General features: G+C 40.5%; 2 protein-coding genes across 2 annotated transcripts in view; one reads left to right on the top strand and one right to left on the bottom strand.

Annotated features, from left to right (window-relative positions):
• Positions 1-6,891: 6,891 nt before the first annotated feature.
• LOC108759293 (uncharacterized) lies at positions 6,892-11,001 on the bottom strand. Its single transcript, XM_018504651.1, has 4 exons — positions 10,659-11,001; positions 9,949-10,554; positions 8,022-9,898; positions 6,892-7,908 (listed from the first exon to the last, which is right to left on the bottom strand). Exons 1-4 carry the CDS (start codon positions 10,999-11,001, stop codon positions 6,892-6,894), a joined length of 3,843 nt encoding a protein of 1,280 aa, XP_018360153.1.
• Positions 11,002-14,164: 3,163 nt separating this feature from the next.
• Positions 14,165-17,248, top strand: part of LOC108759294 (uncharacterized) — a 14,070-nt gene continuing 10,986 nt past the window's right edge. The window contains exons 1-3 of the mRNA XM_018504652.1: positions 14,165-15,165; positions 15,942-16,076; positions 16,209-16,287. Of these exons, the coding sequence (XP_018360154.1) occupies positions 14,169-15,165; positions 15,942-16,076; positions 16,209-16,287 (1,211 nt within the window). The 5' untranslated portion in view covers positions 14,165-14,168. The remainder of the gene's footprint in view (positions 15,166-15,941; positions 16,077-16,208; positions 16,288-17,248) is intronic.

The following is a 17,248-nucleotide window of genomic DNA, read 5'->3' as shown; positions in this document are numbered from 1 at the left end:
ATTACATTAAGGTTATAGGATGGTTACAATCTTACATAGTTTTGTGGAAAGGTTACTGGTGTATGCCACTAATCTTATAATGTAATGTTATTTATAATATTGTTGGAAGGTTAAGGGAATCTTATGTTAATATTTCAGCAACCTTACATTTTAATATTGTTGGAATGTTAATGGAATCTTGTCAATATTTCTCTCTTTCTCTCTCTCTCTCTCAGCCTTGTATGAACTTTATATTTAAATATTATTGGAAGGTTGATGGAATCTTATGTCAATGGGCACGTTTAAGTTGACAAAGCGGCTAGCCTGCTCGCCGAGCAAATAAACATAATTGGTTATTACTTATAGATCCAACCAATTATATTCGATTGCTCGGCAAGCGTACCTAGCCGCTTTGAAGTCTTGAACTCGTCCAATATTTCAACTTATGAATATAATCGCTCTATAGATTTTTGGTACTGGCGATAAATTTTGGACATGCAGTCTCATAATACTAATATACCGGGTATCCCAAACCACCAGTCCAACCCTTTTATCTCAGAAGAAGAGCATTTTATAAAGAAACGTTTCAGACAAAAGTTATGGGATTCTAAATGATCTATTCAGTGATCAGATCAGTATGACCTTGGGTGGCGTCACCAAGGTCAGAGCAATGTCACTTTGAATTTTTTAAATGGAACTCCCTATTTCTCATCGCATATTCTTGTAGCACACCTTGAGAGCTTTCCAAAATACTATAATGAAATGTTTTTTCATAAAGTACTTTTCGAGTTATAAGGCTTGAAAGTTACATTATTGCCGGCATTAGCATTACCCAAGAAGTACCAGGTGTAGAGGTTGCTTAATCGGATACTGATTTGATCACTGAATAGATCATTTAGAACCCCATAACTTTTGTCTGAAACGTTTCTTTCTAAAATGCTCTGCTTCTGAGATAAAAAGGGTGGACGGGTGGTCTGGGACACTCGGTATATATACCCAGATAATCATGCATGCGGTAATGATAAATATGTACTGCGAAAGTACAGCGTATGATTGCTTAACCTGAAAATAGTCGTTATGACATTAAAATTAAATATTGGATAGTAACTGACTAGATGTTCAGTTGAACTGCACAAATTTCTATCAGGACCATATATTGAAGAGATGTATCATAGCTGTACACCCATGATTACAAGGTATGTAAATATGAAACCGGAATTTTTTAATAGAAAATACACGTTTATTGCATGAAAATGATAAAAAATATTTTATTCGAAGTATTGCCCATCGCTAGCTATACATTTTTTCTACCTGTCTGACAATTTGTGGATGCCACGCCAAAAAAATTGTTGCTCTTTTGAGCCAAACCAGTCATCTAGCCATTTTCGAACATCTTCGTAAGAAGTGAAGCGCTGCCGAGCAAGTGCGTGTCCCATCGATGCAAATACGTAGTAATCGGACGGAGCCAAGTCTGGTGAGTAAGCCGCATGCGAAAGTATTTCCCAACCAAACGCCTCAATCGTTTCCTTGACCAGTTTGCTGTGTGTGATGGTGCATTATTATGAACCAAAATCACTTTGTGTTACCTTTTTTGATATTCCGGTCGTTTCTCACGCAAAGCTTGATCCAAATTGATCATTTGTTGTCGGTAGCGTTCAGTATTAACGGTTTCGCCAGGTTTTAGCAGCTCATAATAGATCGCACCTTTCTGATCCCACCGAACACAGACCATTGTCTTCCGTCCATAGCGATTTGGATTTGCAGTCGATGTCGATGGTTCGCCTGGAGTTACCCATGATCTTTTACGCCTAGGATTCTCAAAATATATCCACCTTTCATCGCCAGTCACAATTCGATAGAGAAATGACTTTCTTTTATACCTGGCGAGCAGCATTTCCCAAGTGGTTTTTCGGTTTTCCTGCCGTCTTTCATTCAGTTCATGTGGAACCCATTTTCCCATATTCTGGATCTTTCCTATGGATTTCAAATGTATGGAGACGGTTTCTCGTGTCACATTCAATTAATCCGCGAGTTGTTATTGAGTTTGAGCGTCATCCTCATCCAACAATGCTTGCAATTCGCTGTCTTCAAACTTTTTCGGTGGTTTTCCACGTTCTTCGTTTCTCACGTCAAAATAGCCTCTTTTGAATTTTTTAAACCACTCAAAGTACTGTGATTTGCCAAGAGCATGCTCACCGTAAGCTTCGACAAGCATTCGATGCGATTTTGCAGCAGTTTTCTTCAAATGGTAACAGAAAATCAATGCTGTCCGCAAATCGTAGTTTCCAGGCACAAAATTCGACATGTTCAACGCTATTACAAACTATACTGTTGTATGAAACTTGTATTGTTGTGAGTTGAAAATCTTTGTCAGATGTCAGAACAAAGAAATGCGTCAATGATGCGGTCTGACGGCAACTACATTGACAGCTATGGCCATCTATTGGTAAATTCCAGTTTCATATTTACATACCTGGTATACAGGTATTCGTAGATCATTGAAGTGCAGCGGTTTCAGAAGTCAAGGATAATAAATGGCTGTATGCAATCGGATGGGTGACCACTTCGAAGTACTATGAAATTAGTTCCGAATTCGGGGAAAAAATTTTTTTTTAATCATAATTTTATGATATAGATTCTGAATAAGATGTTAATCAATAATAATGCTCTTTTTAGCAATATTTATATATGTATATATATATATATACACTACGCAACAAAATTATCGCAACAAAATTTTTCATCGAAATTTTGCTATTTTTCAAATGCGCATAACTCGGTCAATTTTTATCGTATCAAGACGATTTTTTTTTCATTTTGTAGATAATTATTTGTACTTTAAGAAAAACTTGATGCGAAATTAGGTGCAAGTTGATGCCGCATCTCCATGTTTTGAAAAAGTCCAAGCATTTTTTTTCTTAAAAAATTTGATCGTTTGACGCGCTACCTCGATAGCCCCGATTTTTTTTCGAAAATACCACATTGACCATTGTAAAGTGCACTTTTCAACAAACAATTTGAAAAAAAATTCGAGTCTACGATTTTTTTTGACCGAGTAATGCCATTTTGAAGATATTTTGGCGTTTTTAACGAATATCGCGATAGAATCAAATGCCGAAACCTTATTATGGGGAAGGATCCGTATGGAACATTAATTTTATTATGCAGAGTGAATATTAATAAAAAAATACAGAAAAGCACAGGATATTTTATTTTCTTACTAAAAATGTCTCGACTTACTAAAATTCAATCTGCTCAAATTGTGGCCCTGCTAGAGGCGGGATTGAGTCAGAGTGCCATAGCAATAAGAATGGGTATTAATCGCTCGACGGTGTCGCGTGTTAAAGTCGGTACCAAGAAACAGATTCTTATCGTCGGAGGCCTGGTCAAGGTCGATCTAAGGTAACTACAAATCGGGAGGATCGCAAAATTGTCAATGAAGCTCTGCGCGTCCCAACAAGGGTTGCGCGACAAATCGGTAATAAAGCTTTACCAGGCAGACGAATTAATACTCAAACGATAAGAAGACGCGAAAGAGGTTTAAGATCACGAATTCGTGCTAGAGTGCCCATATTGACAACAGTGCATCGGGAAACTCGTCTACGTTACGCTCGTAATCATCGAAACTGTACGGCCTGACAGTGGAGAAATGTGTTGTTTACAGACGAATCTCGATTTTGTCTGTTTGGGAATGATGCTAGGATCCGAATTTGGCGACGTAGACGAGAGCGTTTTGGAGCGAATCATGTTGATCCAACTCGAGCGTTCGGTGGAGGATCCGTTACGGTATAGGGTGGAATATCATTCAACCATCGAACAGATCTAGTGATTCTCCAACCCCCAGGATTCACAGCGGTATGTTACATAAACGAAGTTTTGCGTCCTTGCGTGATTCCAATACGTCCACGAATAGGCCGTGATTTCATCTTGACGCAGGATAATGCACTTCCCCATGTTGCGTGGGTAACTTGTGAGTACTTGGCAGTAAACAATGTACAATTACTGCCTCATCCATCTAACAACCCAGACCTCAATCCTATTGAGCATGTATGGGACATGATGGGTAGGAGATTACGTAACTTGGAGAGGCCTCCTGCTAATCTGCAAGAGCTTGAGAGAGTTCTACATGAAATCTGGCACGAGATACCTCAAGATTCAATCAGAGTATGAATTAATATGCAAGAACGTTTAGGAGAGGTTAACCGACGCCGAGGTGGCAATACACGGTATTGAATGCCTTTAACACTTGACCGCTCTGGCATTAGGCAAATAGGGTTTGGAGTCAGAAAATACTGTGGAAGTGACGACCAACGGGGTCCCTAATTTGACAACTGGTTTACATAATCGGCCATTTTCAGGGCTAAAATGATGCGTAAAGTCCGACTAGCAACCTCCTCGCGGTACGTATCGGGTAATGCTAATGCTGGCGTATTCGTTAAAAATGCCCGAATAACTTCAAAATGGCATTACTCGCTCAAAAAAATTGTAGAGACTCGAATTTTTTTTCAAATTGTTTGTTGAAAAGTGCACTTTACAATGGTCTATGTGGTATTTTCAAAAAAAAATCGGGGCGATCCACGTAGAGCGTCAAACAATCAAATTTTTTAAGGAAAAAAATGCTTGGCTTTATCAAAACATGGAGATGCTGCATCGACTTGCACCTAATTTCGCATCAAGTTTTTCTTACAGTACAGATAATTACCTACAAAATGAAAAAAAAATCGTCTTGATATGATGAAAAATTTCGATGAAAAATTTTGTTGCGATAATTTTGTTGCGTAGTGTATACAGGGGTGATCCAGATTGACCACGGCTCGATTCAATCACAGCGACCGGTGCTTAGGAGCTTTGTAGTCTCAAGCGCTGTGAGTGGCTCGTGTCCAATTGAGCCGTGTCCAACTGGGTGCCACCCGTGTATATACAGGGTGTCCCATTTTGAATGATCCAGCCAAATATCTCGAAACTAAACCCAGTAGACAAAAATGTTTCAGACAAAAGTTGTTTGACTCGAAGGGGGACATAAGGTGCCATCGATTCGACCTTGGATAGTCCTCTGAAGGTCACGTGAAGGTCACCTTTAATTTTTTAAATGGAACCCCTTATTTCTCATTGCACATTCTTACAGCTCATCTCGAGAGCTTTCCAAAACACTATAATTAAGTTACTTTTCGTTAAGTACTAGTTAAGTTATAACAGGGAAAAAGAATAAATATCATCTAAACTTTAGGGAATAAATATTAGTATTTCTAAAAATGATGTTATTTATTTCTTTATGAATTATAAGAAATAGGGTAATAAAGTAAATGGTTATATGTGCTATGATTATTACTGTGTAATTACTTTACACAATTTAATATTTTAATAATAAATTTTTGTACGTTAAATTCATAAACATAAAAGTTATTATTTGTAAATGTAATAATTATTTAGCAAAAAAAGTTTTGCTAAATAATTAAAAATTTCATGAAAGATACGGGCCTAATATATTTGTCACGGACGCTTCTGAGGCTCAGCGTTACGCGCGCGATCGGCGGCTCGGGTAGAGTTTGGAGCGGTAGTGGGGGGATAGTAGACGTCTCCTTAGAAATCTGGTCGAAAAGGGCAACTGATTCCGAGCGCTGAACTTTATACTCACGCAACATTTTCCATCTTACTCGGTCCATCTAATCGGGATTGATCCATAATGGCTGATGGCAAAGAATGATCCGTAAATGCGTGAATTTGTCGTAGTCGTCCAATATCAACCAGGATAATAAATCTATCGGCTCTTACTTTATCTTGTAACTTAATGTACGCAAAATGCCGGATTATACTTTAAACAAAATTATTGATATTGTTCTGATACTTGGAGAATGCCATAATAATTATCGACAAGCAGCGGTATTGTACCGTAATCGATTTCCTCATAGACGACATCCAAATCATTGTACGATTTTCAGACTTGTATTGCGTCAACGACAACGTCAACATCAAAAACGACAAAGACGTCATATTAACGTACCAAAAAGGGATGATCCAACAGTACTTGCCGTATTGGGAATGATAGCTATTAATACACGCGTGTCAACGAGGCAAATCGAAAGAGAATTAGGTATTCCGAAATAAACGAGTCACAGGATCTTGACCACTCATAACTTCCATCCTTACCATATCACTTTGACACAACAATTAACACTCAATGATTTTCAACAAAGACTAGAATTTTGTGGGTGGGCACAAATAATGTTAAATCGTGATCGAACATTTTTCAGATTTGTTTTATTTAGTGACGAAGCAACTTTTCACAACACTGGACAATTAAATCGACATAATTCTCATTATTAGTCTGTTGAAAACCCACGTTGGTATTACTTACCAAGTGAAGTTCGATCATAATTATGTCGATGGTCTCGTCCGGATGGAGAATTAAGTGTAGTCGTGCGTCCGCGCACGTTCAGCCAACAGAGTTTAGATACTAGGGAAAAAATTTTTTCCCTTGTCGCGCCGTGGCGCTACCGATGCCGTGGCGCGCCTAACGCTGCGCGCCACCGGCCATGTTCATATTTCAAAACACCGGGGAGCCCAGAACGAGTCACCTGGTAATGCTTACGCTCCGGGGAGGATCAGGGAGGGTTGGTCCATCCGGACGAGACCATCGGCATAATTATGATCGAACTTCACTTGGTAAGTTCGTTTGATCTATAAATTATGCCTTAGGTCTCGTCCGGATGGAGAATTAAGTGTAGATGTTCAGAACGTGACTCGTTCTCATCCCCGATAGTAAAACGAGAAGGAGGAGTTAAGAAACTCGGTAAACATTTCGATAGCTAAATAAAAAAAAAGGAAACAATTGCTTTTTATTAAGCATGAGTAAAAACGGTACATGCATGAGAGCCTGAATATAATTGTAACGCGGATGAAAAAAGAACTAAACTATGACATGGATAGACTTGATGATAAGATCGCGTTAGCGAACGCGTCTTCGTCTAATACTGTTCTATTGTAAAAATTCGCGAATACACGCGATTCGCCGGACCATCCCGCCGCCCGCCTGATAAGATTCACAGAGAAGCCCTTCTGGGCCACGAGTGACGTTGACGCATGTCGCGTACTGTGAGCGGAGAAGATGTCTTCTACACCGCACTCGGCTAGGGTACTTTTTATCCAACGGCTAATCGTCTGGGTGCCTACCGCGGTATGCGGGCGTTTGAGCGCAATAAAGAGGGAATCACAGGCCGAGGGGCGAATGTCTTGCGTTCTTGACAAATAGTGAGAGAGTAAATTGACAACACATAAATTGTCGTGCCCCTTGAATCGAGGGAAGGACAGAAGAGGTTGAGATCGGCCCGGAGCTGAGGTCTTTATTCGATCCGGTACGCGAATGAGAACCCTTTGTGCAGTAAATGAGATCTGCGAAACACGAATCGCGGCAAGGGTTTGACACCGTTGTCCCGATGCTAGCGCTAATAACACGACTAACTTCTTAGTTATCACCTCTAGTGATAGCGATTCGTGTGGGAAGAGGGTTGTCAGTTTCGATATTACCGGGGATGGATCCCAAATGTAATCATAACGCGGACCGGAAGGTTTCAGTACACTAATCCCCTTACAGAACCGTTTGATCAAGGGGTCGTTACCGATTTTGTTTGACGAAATTAGAGAAATCGCGGATCTGGCAGAGTTCAGCGAGGCATAAGAGCCTACTGTTCGCGATAGACCTGACAGAAAAAGGAGGACATCCTTGGTTTCTGGACGGAATGGAGAGCAATGCTGATTTTGAGAAAAAACCCACCAGGAGCGGAGAGGGCCCGAATATTGACGGATTGTAGCTGGTGAGAGAGACGCTAACATGATGTCGACGGCCGACTGCGGGACCCCTCTAGCCTTAAATGCTTGCCCGATAAGTTCCCTGCCCCCAGGGAAAGGGATCTGGCCGCCGGGTGGTGATCCCTAAAAGGAGAAGACAACAGGTTATCCGCTGGGCGCAAAATAATTGGATGTGAGGTTGTAAGACGATTAAAGAGTGGAAACCAGGGTTGTGATGGCCACCACGGAACTATCACCACCCCTTCTGCTTTATCGTCAATGATTTTCCGTAGGACCCGTGGAAGTAAAATGAAGGGGGGGAAAGCGTAAAAATGGAATTCACCCCAGTAAAGGGTGAATGCGTCGACATCAAAAGACTCTGGGTCTGGAAACCAGGAGACAAAGATGTTGCACTTTGCATTAATGTTAGAAGCGAAGAGGTCAATGTCAAAGGGGCCAAATTCCCTGTCTATTATCTGAAAAGCGTCCGCGGACAACGACCATTCAGTGTCCGCATTTCTGCGACGAGATTCTTCGTCCGCAATGGCATTTTCGGCCGAGGCGATGTATGAGGCTACCAGCCAGATATTTTTAGCCTCACACCACTGCCAGATATCCCTTGAAAAGGCTGATAAGTGGGGATATTTGACCGATCCGAAACGATTAATATATGATATTGCTGTGGTGTTATCCACCCTTAATAAAATCTCACAGTTACTTAGATCCGATGCAAAGCATTTTAATCCGTAGAAAGCGGCTTTAAGCTCTAATGTATTAATGTGAAGGGTCTTCTCCGCCTCAGACCACCAGCCATGAGTCCTATCCTCGGATGATGACGCGCCCCAGCCCGTCAGGGAGGCATCCGAAAAAATTTCTCGAGCGAAGCGACCTGTTAGAATATGATTCGCCCGATCCTGTTTGGCTAAAGCATCCAGCCACCAACGGAAATCCTCATCGAGATCCCGCGAGATAACCATTCTAGCTTTGAAGTCGTTATTAGTTCCTTTGAGGGCCAGGAATTTATGCCTCTCAAAGTTCTTTGTGTAGAGTAAGCCATACTTCACCGCGGGACAGACTGAAATAAGGGAGCCAATCATGCTGGCGAAATCCGTGATCGAGCAGTGAGATTTGGCCGAGAAATCTGAAACAAGCGAATACAGTTTAATTCGGCGGGTTTCTGGAATAGCGACAGATTGCGATTCCGAATCAAACACAAAGCCAAGGTATTTGCGACGGCGAGCAGGTTCCAGTTCTGACTTCCCAAAGTTAATAACAAAGCCCAGCTTCGAAAGAGTATTGATATGCGCCTGCACATTACGTCGACAGGCTTCTTTTAAGTGGGCCAGTAGGAGGAAATCGTCCAGATACAGTACCGACTCGTAACCTTCTGCACGAAGATAAGCAACCACTGGGCGTAAAATTTTTGTAAATATATACGGCGCTGTAGCGAGGCCAAATGGTAGGGCCGCAAATTCATAGATAATCCCCTGCCATCGGAATCTAAGATATTTCCTGTACGAAGGGTGGATAGGCACTGCTAAATAAGCGTCTTCTAAATCTAGAGATGCCATCTCGACATTAGGGAGCATGAGACGTACAACTGTCCGCCAGTCTTCCAACTTAAAGTGAGGTGGGAGAATGTGGGTATTAAGCTCTTTTAGATTTAATATGAAACGCCTGCCTCCTGATGGTTTGTCAATTAGGAAAAAGGGGGAGAGAAACTGATCCCTTAAGGGTTGAACTGGATATATGGCCCCTTTTCGTAATAGTCTGTCAATTTCTAAGTTACAGTGAGTCGAGGACGAGGCTGAAAAGGTTGGTTCCTCCAGCTCCGAGCGAGCGGGTGGTGATACGAAAAAAGGGATTTTATATCCCTGAATTGCCCGCAAAACTTCCTGGTCCGATGTTATAACCTTCCAATTGTGCAAGAAATAAGCCAGTCGGCCTGCGGTTCTTACCGGATTCAGCGGCGATGTGTGCGAGAGCGGGACGCTGGTCTTTGAGACCGGCTCCTCGGTAGGTGAGCCCCTGCCCGGCGATACGGTTGATTCGACTGGCGGGCAGGGGCTCTCGCGTTTCCCGCTGGGGCCTGTCTCCGGGCTGATTGGATCTTCGCTCCTGGGAGAGGGGTGACCTTGGAGGGCGTGGCCGGAGTCTTGGAGAGCACCCGGGCGACTTTCTCACAGGCCTGGGCGTCTTTGACTTCTTCAACGAACGAAGTCCCGAACAGCCACTCGTCTATTGGGGCTAGGTCGGCGGTAGATTTCCCCAACAAATTCAAGGCCGGTTTTATGAAGGCCCGTCTGGCTAGTGACAGCCTATATTGGTGATCGGCTAGAAGTTGTATGCCTTCAGCGATCTGGCTGAGCGCTGACTTACCATCCATTGGCAAGAGAGAGGTCACCTCAGGTTTTGTGAGGTGGGAAAGGCCTGCGCCTAGGGCATTGAGAGCGGCTGCGACCTGCGTTTGGGCCTGGTACTCATCCCTTTTAGCAACCGTTGATGAGGCTTTCAGCACCGGCAGCAGTAGTTTGTTGAGTTTCGGTGGTCCGAAGGATGCGAAACCTTCCCTAACCCCGAATTTAGTCAGCAACTGTGTACGCAAATCGTCTGGGAGCCCGGCCCTTACGGTAGCTCTGGTAAAGTCGAGCATTACCTGATCCCATGCCAAAACCTCCAGCGAATCCTGCTGAGTGCGGAACAGCTGGCTGACCAGTGATGGCTCTCCATCCTGTTCAGCGTCTGTATTTACAAAAGTGACTGAGTGGTCCTTTGGTTCTGACGCTACGTCTGCAACGGACGGAGAAGTCATGAATACTGTGCCGCAGAAGAGCCGTCGGTTAAGCTCCCTCTTTGCCAATTTCCTCGGAAAAAGGGTCGACAAGGGAGCTTACCTGGTTCGGTGCCCCGGCTCTCATGAGTCGTCGGCTCTTCTTGTGGCTGAAAAGGGGGGGAACGCGACTGTCGTCCCCTAACCTCGCTTTCCAATAGGGCAATCTTTCGTCCTTGGTCCTGAACTGCCTCTAGAATGTTCGTCAGGAGTGCTGCATCTCCAAGCGTCTGCGAGTATCTCGGCGATCCCTGGCCTAAACGATCCTCGGAGAAGGATCGAGAACGCTTAACCTCGCGCGAGCGGACACGCGATCTATCACGTTTCCTCTTATATTCGCGAGAGCGTTTCCTGTGCTTCTTATGCTCTCTTGAGCTCGAGCGGCTCCTAGAGCGCGAGCTGGCCATAATCGTACACCTGACACTACCAGAATCGCACAAAACACGGATAACTTTAACTGTCGATATGTTGACTGACGTAAACAGAAACACAATGAACATGGCCGGTGGCGCGCAGCGTTAGGCGCGCCACGGCATCGGTAGCGCCACGGCGCGACAAGGGAAAAAATTTTTTCCCTAGTATCTAAACTCTGTTGGCTGAACGTGCGCGGACGCACGACTACACTTAATTCTCCATCCGGACGAGACCTAAGGCATAATCATAAACACCTCATTGTATGGTGTGGCATATTAAACCTTATCGGGCCTTATTTCTTTGATGAAAATGTTAATGGTAATAATTATTTACACTTTCTATAACAAAGATTGCCGGCGTTGTTTGAAGATATCGATCTGGATACAAGACACCGTATGTTCTTTCAACAGGATGATGCGCCTGCGCACTGGAGTAGAAGAGTTAGAAACCATTTAGATCTCATATTCCCAGGTAGATGGATAGGACGCAGTGGACCAGTGTCATGGTGTCCTAGATCTCCAGACTTGTCAAATCTAGATTTCTTTTTATGGGGATACTTGGAAAACGTAGTATATTCAAAAACACACACAACAAGAGAGAATATGATGGAGCGTATAACTCTTGCCTGCCGTAGTATTCCAAGAAATAACTTTTATCGACAATTGACAGTTTTGAACGTCGAGTTCAATTATGTGTGGATAATAACGGACAGATATTCGAACACTTATTAAGATACACTCATAATCATTTTACATGAAAATTAGATTCTGATATGAATCGACCGGATCGGTCCCGATCTTGCTTTAATCGGCCGGATCAGCCCCGATTTTGCTTTAATCGGCCGGATCAGTCTCGATCTTGCTTTAATCGGCCGGATCAGTTCCGATTTTGCTTTAGTCGGCCGGATCAGCCCCGATCTTGCTTTAGTCGGCTGGATCAGCCCCGATCTTGCTTTAATCGGCCGGATCAGTCCCGATCTTGCTTTAATCGACCGGATCAGTTCCGATCTTGCTTTATAACTTAACTGGTACTTAATGAAAAGTAACTTAATTATAGTGTTTTGGAAAGCTCTCGAGATGAGCTGTAAGAATGTGCAATGAGAAGTAAGGGGTTCCATTTAAGAAATTAAAAGTGATCTTTACGTGACCTTCAGAGGACTATCCAAGGTCAAATCGATGGCACCATCTTATGTCCCCCTTCGAGTCAAATTATTTTTGTCTGAAACATTTTTGTCTACTGGATTTAGTTTTCGAGATATTTGGCTAGATCATTTAAAATGGGACACCCTGTATAAAATAGAATCAAGGAAATTATTTAAGAGGAGAATTATTTAAAATAGAAATTGAGGAAAATTATTTAAAGTTTAAATAATGTTGATAACTCAGTGATAATCGTACATGGAAAAGACAGTTTTTTTAAAACATATGAAAATTTAGCTAGATGTAAATATAACCAGATGAAGGACTAAAAAATTTGCTTTTCCAGATCGAAACTATCAGACGATTCTCTTGACTATAATTATGCTCCATACTGTAATTATGCAATTAACATTTAGTCAACAAATAATTTTCTCGTTAACATATAATAAATTTTAATGTCGTTACCGAAGTGTCCAATTTTTTTTTTCCTTCAAGTAATTCGAGTAAGCTGGAACGTTCACGCTTTTGCGAGAAACAGACTGGCACGACCTATAAAACAATATTTTAGTCGATCATCACTGTGATGAATAAAATGCTGATACAGTCGGAGAAAGCCAAGGTCGATGCGTCGACGAGCGGCATACAAAAATCTTGAATAAAATGCTCGAAAATTATTACGTTCATTCAATACAAACGCAATACATCACGATATGAATGATTCTTTATTGGAATCTCTAATATAAGTAAAAATCGTCTTTTTTTGTTTTTGACATGGATATCGGTACCACTAGCATTAATATTCTTTTCAAACGTAATTATTCAAAATATAAGGCGTTGAAACTAATTTAATTTTTCTTATTCATACGTTATTGGGAACAATCACTTTACTACATGTTCGATATTGGTTAGATCACTAGCGATTTCGTCATTGTGATTTTCACCTATACTCTACTGTTATCCGGATCTTAACGAATAACGGACGACAGCAATAAATTTGATTGGTCTGGTAAATTGTCCGAGAAGGAAGAGGCTATTTTCCTTCCACTTCTTCATAATGACCAATTGTCGTCCGGCAGAATCAAGCGACGCGATCGTAAGTAAACAATAAAATCGTTTCGGAGACAGTAATCACATAGCAACTACGTCGTTATTTCATGATAACAATTTTGTGCTAATCTCCTTTAATTCCTAATCGCTCTTCCACTTATTCTAACGCTTCATGTAAATATTTATCAGTTTCGTTGTAAAAGAGTTAAATTAGTGAGGTATTCTGTCAAAGCAAAAACTTGACATGTAGTGAATTAATTCGTAGGTCGCATTAAGATAGTCAACGTTTAGAAACTTTGGAATAATCTCTGAAGCCTATGTTATATAATATATTGTATAATAATATATACAGTTCCCCCTCGCCGTGCTATTCGAGAGAAAAATGTACCGTTAAACATAATAGGACCAAACAAATGACGATATCAATAATTTTTTTGCAGCTTTATCCAGCCAAAGAATTGTTTTATGAATTTATGGAGACTCGAAATTTCAAAGCTTTATTCTACCAAAGAGGAACGATAACATATAAGTAGCAATAATATGTAATAAACATTATAATTTATAAGACGAGTGATCTCCTTCCATTGAGAATACATATTCGGACGTATCGAAACTCTCAAATATCTCGGACGTATCGAAAAAATCAAATATCTCGATAGCACATATATCAAGCAAAACTATTGAGCGATCCCCAAATGAAATTTTGCAAATCCGTTTCATCGAGCCCGAAAATGGAACTACTTTCAAGACGTTCCTCGGGCAGTAGAATATCGACCTTGAAAAGATCGAGATCCTTTCGAGCATCTATGAAACTGGTGTCAAAGATACGCAATCATGCGAATCTGCGATTGACTGCTGGTTTCGATCTCTCATCTATCTCAAAAAATTTCATTAAGAAGGAATGCAACTTACCTGTTCTTGAAGAATTTCAAAATGGTGAAAAACTCTCGAGTATACGAAAAAATTCCAAAGATATGAATTCTTGCATTACGAACAAAATCGATAATGAGGTATCTTCAAGTCCTCGGAAGATCTCGGTATCAAATCTCGATGCCGATTCGCGAGAAATTACAAAAGATCTAAAGAGTAAGCTGTCTCTAACTAACAGGCTAATGAGTACGGGTCACAAGAACGTAGAGAAACCTTGGATAAAGAACGAAGATGTAAAATTACAGAAGCTTATTCACATTTTTCGCAGGAGACATAGCATAGGGAGCTCGCAAGAAGCTACTCGGGAGAAAGACTCTAGTGACAAACATGAACCCTGCGGAACGGACACAGATGGGCTCAATAAACATGTATTTTATGAGAATCCTACATTCGTGCTGAATAGTTCTTTGGATTCCTCCGTCTCGAACTTCTTCTATGAAGTCGAAGAAGGGAACGAGATGGAACAAAGACAAAAACAAGATGGTAAAAATGAGCGCAGTACATTATCCGAACGCAATGTCTTGAGCATCGTTGTGGATTCCCACAAGCCCGCAATTAACCGGCCCTTCTGTAAAACGAATAACGAGCAAGACAAGAATGAGGACGAAGAATACCTCGAAAAACCATTGCAAAATACATTTCGTTATAGATGCGAGACCGAGCCTTTGAGAAGTTCTTGGAATGTGAGGAGCGACGACTCGCATGCGGTAATTGTCATAAATGGAAATCGAAGGACAACCGAATCCTTGAGTGAGTTTGATCGCCCAATGATTAAATTTTATTGCAAGATACACGAGACAGAAAGTAAAAACGCAACAATCTGCCTACAGAATCAGAAAATTTACGACGACGCTAAGGTATATCCTTCAAAGTCCTGTAAAGTCAGAACGGTAGATAATATCACAAACTTTTGGACAAACAAACGTGGTAATAGTTTTCGAAATAAAATAGCGACCGGTAGGAAAAGAGACATGAAGGAAATGAAGAATTACGAGCAAATTGGTCAGGAGCGAGTTTTCGTGTCGACATCATCAGGATCAAGTATGCTGACTTAATAAGTTTTCTAATTAATCAGCGGTGTGCCTAATCACTTCGTCAGGTGTAACTAATCACTTCTTAGGAAGTCAGTTCAAGTTTTCACAGCAAATTGTCGGTTTAATTATTTTCTCTATGATATTGATAAAGAAAGGGAATCTACATTACATCTCTGATGTAATAATGCATTTAACTAGCGTATTTTCATGAGAAAGCAAATTAATAATTATCGTGGAAAGATATAAAAAGAAAGTACGAGTATGTTAAACATGAAATAAAACGGTAAAGCATTGTAAGACGTTACTGATGTGGGAAAATTTCTAGTTGTGATAATAGCTTAAGTAAAACATATGAGCTGACTTTATGATGAACAAAATAATTCAAGGAAGAAATAATGAAGATCTCTCTCTCTCTCTCTCTCTCTCTCTCGCTCTCTTTCATTTTCTAAGTTGCTGAGTTTTGGCAAACACTTAAGACTTTATTTCTCGTTCTACAATTACTTAAAATATTTCGCTGACCAAAGCATAAAACATAGTTATCTATTGTTATACCGATTGATGGATTGTGCTTTTGTTCTTATAAAAGTAAAAACTCGAAAATTTAATAAATTTTGAATACTTAAAACAAGGATTTATCTTCCTCAAGATATACATTAATCTTTTTACGATTCCTTCAAATTTCTCTCGTTTTACATTATGTATTTGTCGCTTATTTATCCTTTACAATGGTTCACTTATTTAATTATCATTTATTTATTTTACCTTATTTTTTCATGCGCGCAGAGTTCCACTCGTTGCAAGGGATGGAGTTCCTAGAAGGTTTCGGCAAGAAGAAACAACAGCCCCACCAACTAAATAATCTATCGTCAATACATATCAATTCTTTCTCGGCCCAATCCCTCAACATACACCTGCATGGTATTTTATTTTTATCTATTGTTTATTTTAATTTCTCAAACGTCTTTTTGTTTTTGCCAAATTTATTCTTGTCACATCAAAATTTATATTAAATTAGAAATAATCTTGACATTATTATCATTTTATTTTTAGCTCTATTTGCGGCTGTGGAACATGGTCACATGGATAAAGCTAGGACTATTTTAGAGTCTACTGATGTGAACATAAATAGGTGAGTGGCTATTTATGTCATTATACATACACATGTGCATATACAGGGTGTTTGGAATTTAAATATCAAAACTTCGGAAGTGTGTAGGGAATCGATAAACTAAAAAAAAGTAGAAATATGCTCGTTTTTGCTTCGTTTTGGAGAAAATTGTGCAAAAAAGACAAAACGTAGTTGCTTTATTCACGCACAGCCTCTAAAGTATCGTTGCTGAAATCGTGCACGAAAACAATAATAAATTTCGTTTTCGAGTGAAAATATTTTTTGTTTGTTTACATTTCTGCCTTTCTCCTGTAAATTCGTCAGTTACTCATCAGAAGTCATCGAGTGAATTGCTCCTGGCACAATATGCCACGTACATATTCTAACGTTGAATACTGATATGGTTTTCGTGTATGGCTTCGACGATAATAGAGGCGGTGCGAGAATATGCACGCCGATTTCCAAACAGAAGAGTATCGTATCGGCGAGTCATTACAATGGCTTTTAATAGGTTGCAAGTGACGGGCTCATTTTCAATTCATCAAGATCCGTTAAGAGCAAATACACAAATAGAAAATCGTATCCTACATCACTTTCATAACAATCCTGAGACCAGCGTCCGGAGAGCATCATCTGCATTACAATTGTCACAGCACAGAATTTGTAAGATGATAACCGCAACCCGTACCATATTCTAAAAGTGTAAAATGTAGGGTAAACTAGGGTATTATGGCCATACGGAAAAGATAGTCATAGGCCATAATTTCTCTAATAGGTTAGACCGGGGAGTAAAGGGTCACTTTTGACATTTTTTGCTATAAAATAAAGAATATTTAACTCACACAGATCGTGTTGATATTTTTCGAAATTAGAGTCCTTTGACTATAAAATACATGCAAGAAAGTATGCATATATACCCTTCATTACAAAGATATCGTAAATTTTACAGAGGAAGTCATTCGGCACTTCTTACCCCATATGT

The sequence above is a fragment of the Trachymyrmex cornetzi genome, unplaced genomic scaffold (genome assembly GCF_001594075.2).
Source record: "Trachymyrmex cornetzi isolate Tcor2-1 unplaced genomic scaffold, Tcor1.1 scaffold1790, whole genome shotgun sequence".
Lineage (NCBI taxonomy): Eukaryota > Metazoa > Arthropoda > Insecta > Hymenoptera > Formicidae > Trachymyrmex > Trachymyrmex cornetzi.
Note: the sequence above shows the minus strand (reverse complement) of the source record. Positions and strands in the feature narration are given on the sequence as shown.

Excerpts from the sequence above, each read along its gene's own strand:
- LOC108759293 (XM_018504651.1), bottom strand. The coding sequence starts at position 11,001 with ATGGCCAGCTCGCGCTCTAGGAGCCGCTCGAGCTCAAGAGAGCATAAG. Across the intron at positions 9,899-9,948 it reads AGTCAAAGACGCCCAGGCCT|GTCACCCCTCTCCCAGGAGC; the intron begins GTGAGAAAGTCG and ends ACGCCCTCCAAG. Across the intron at positions 7,909-8,021 it reads ACGATAAAGCAGAAGGGGTG|GGATCACCACCCGGCGGCCA; the intron begins GTGATAGTTCCG and ends TTCTCCTTTTAG.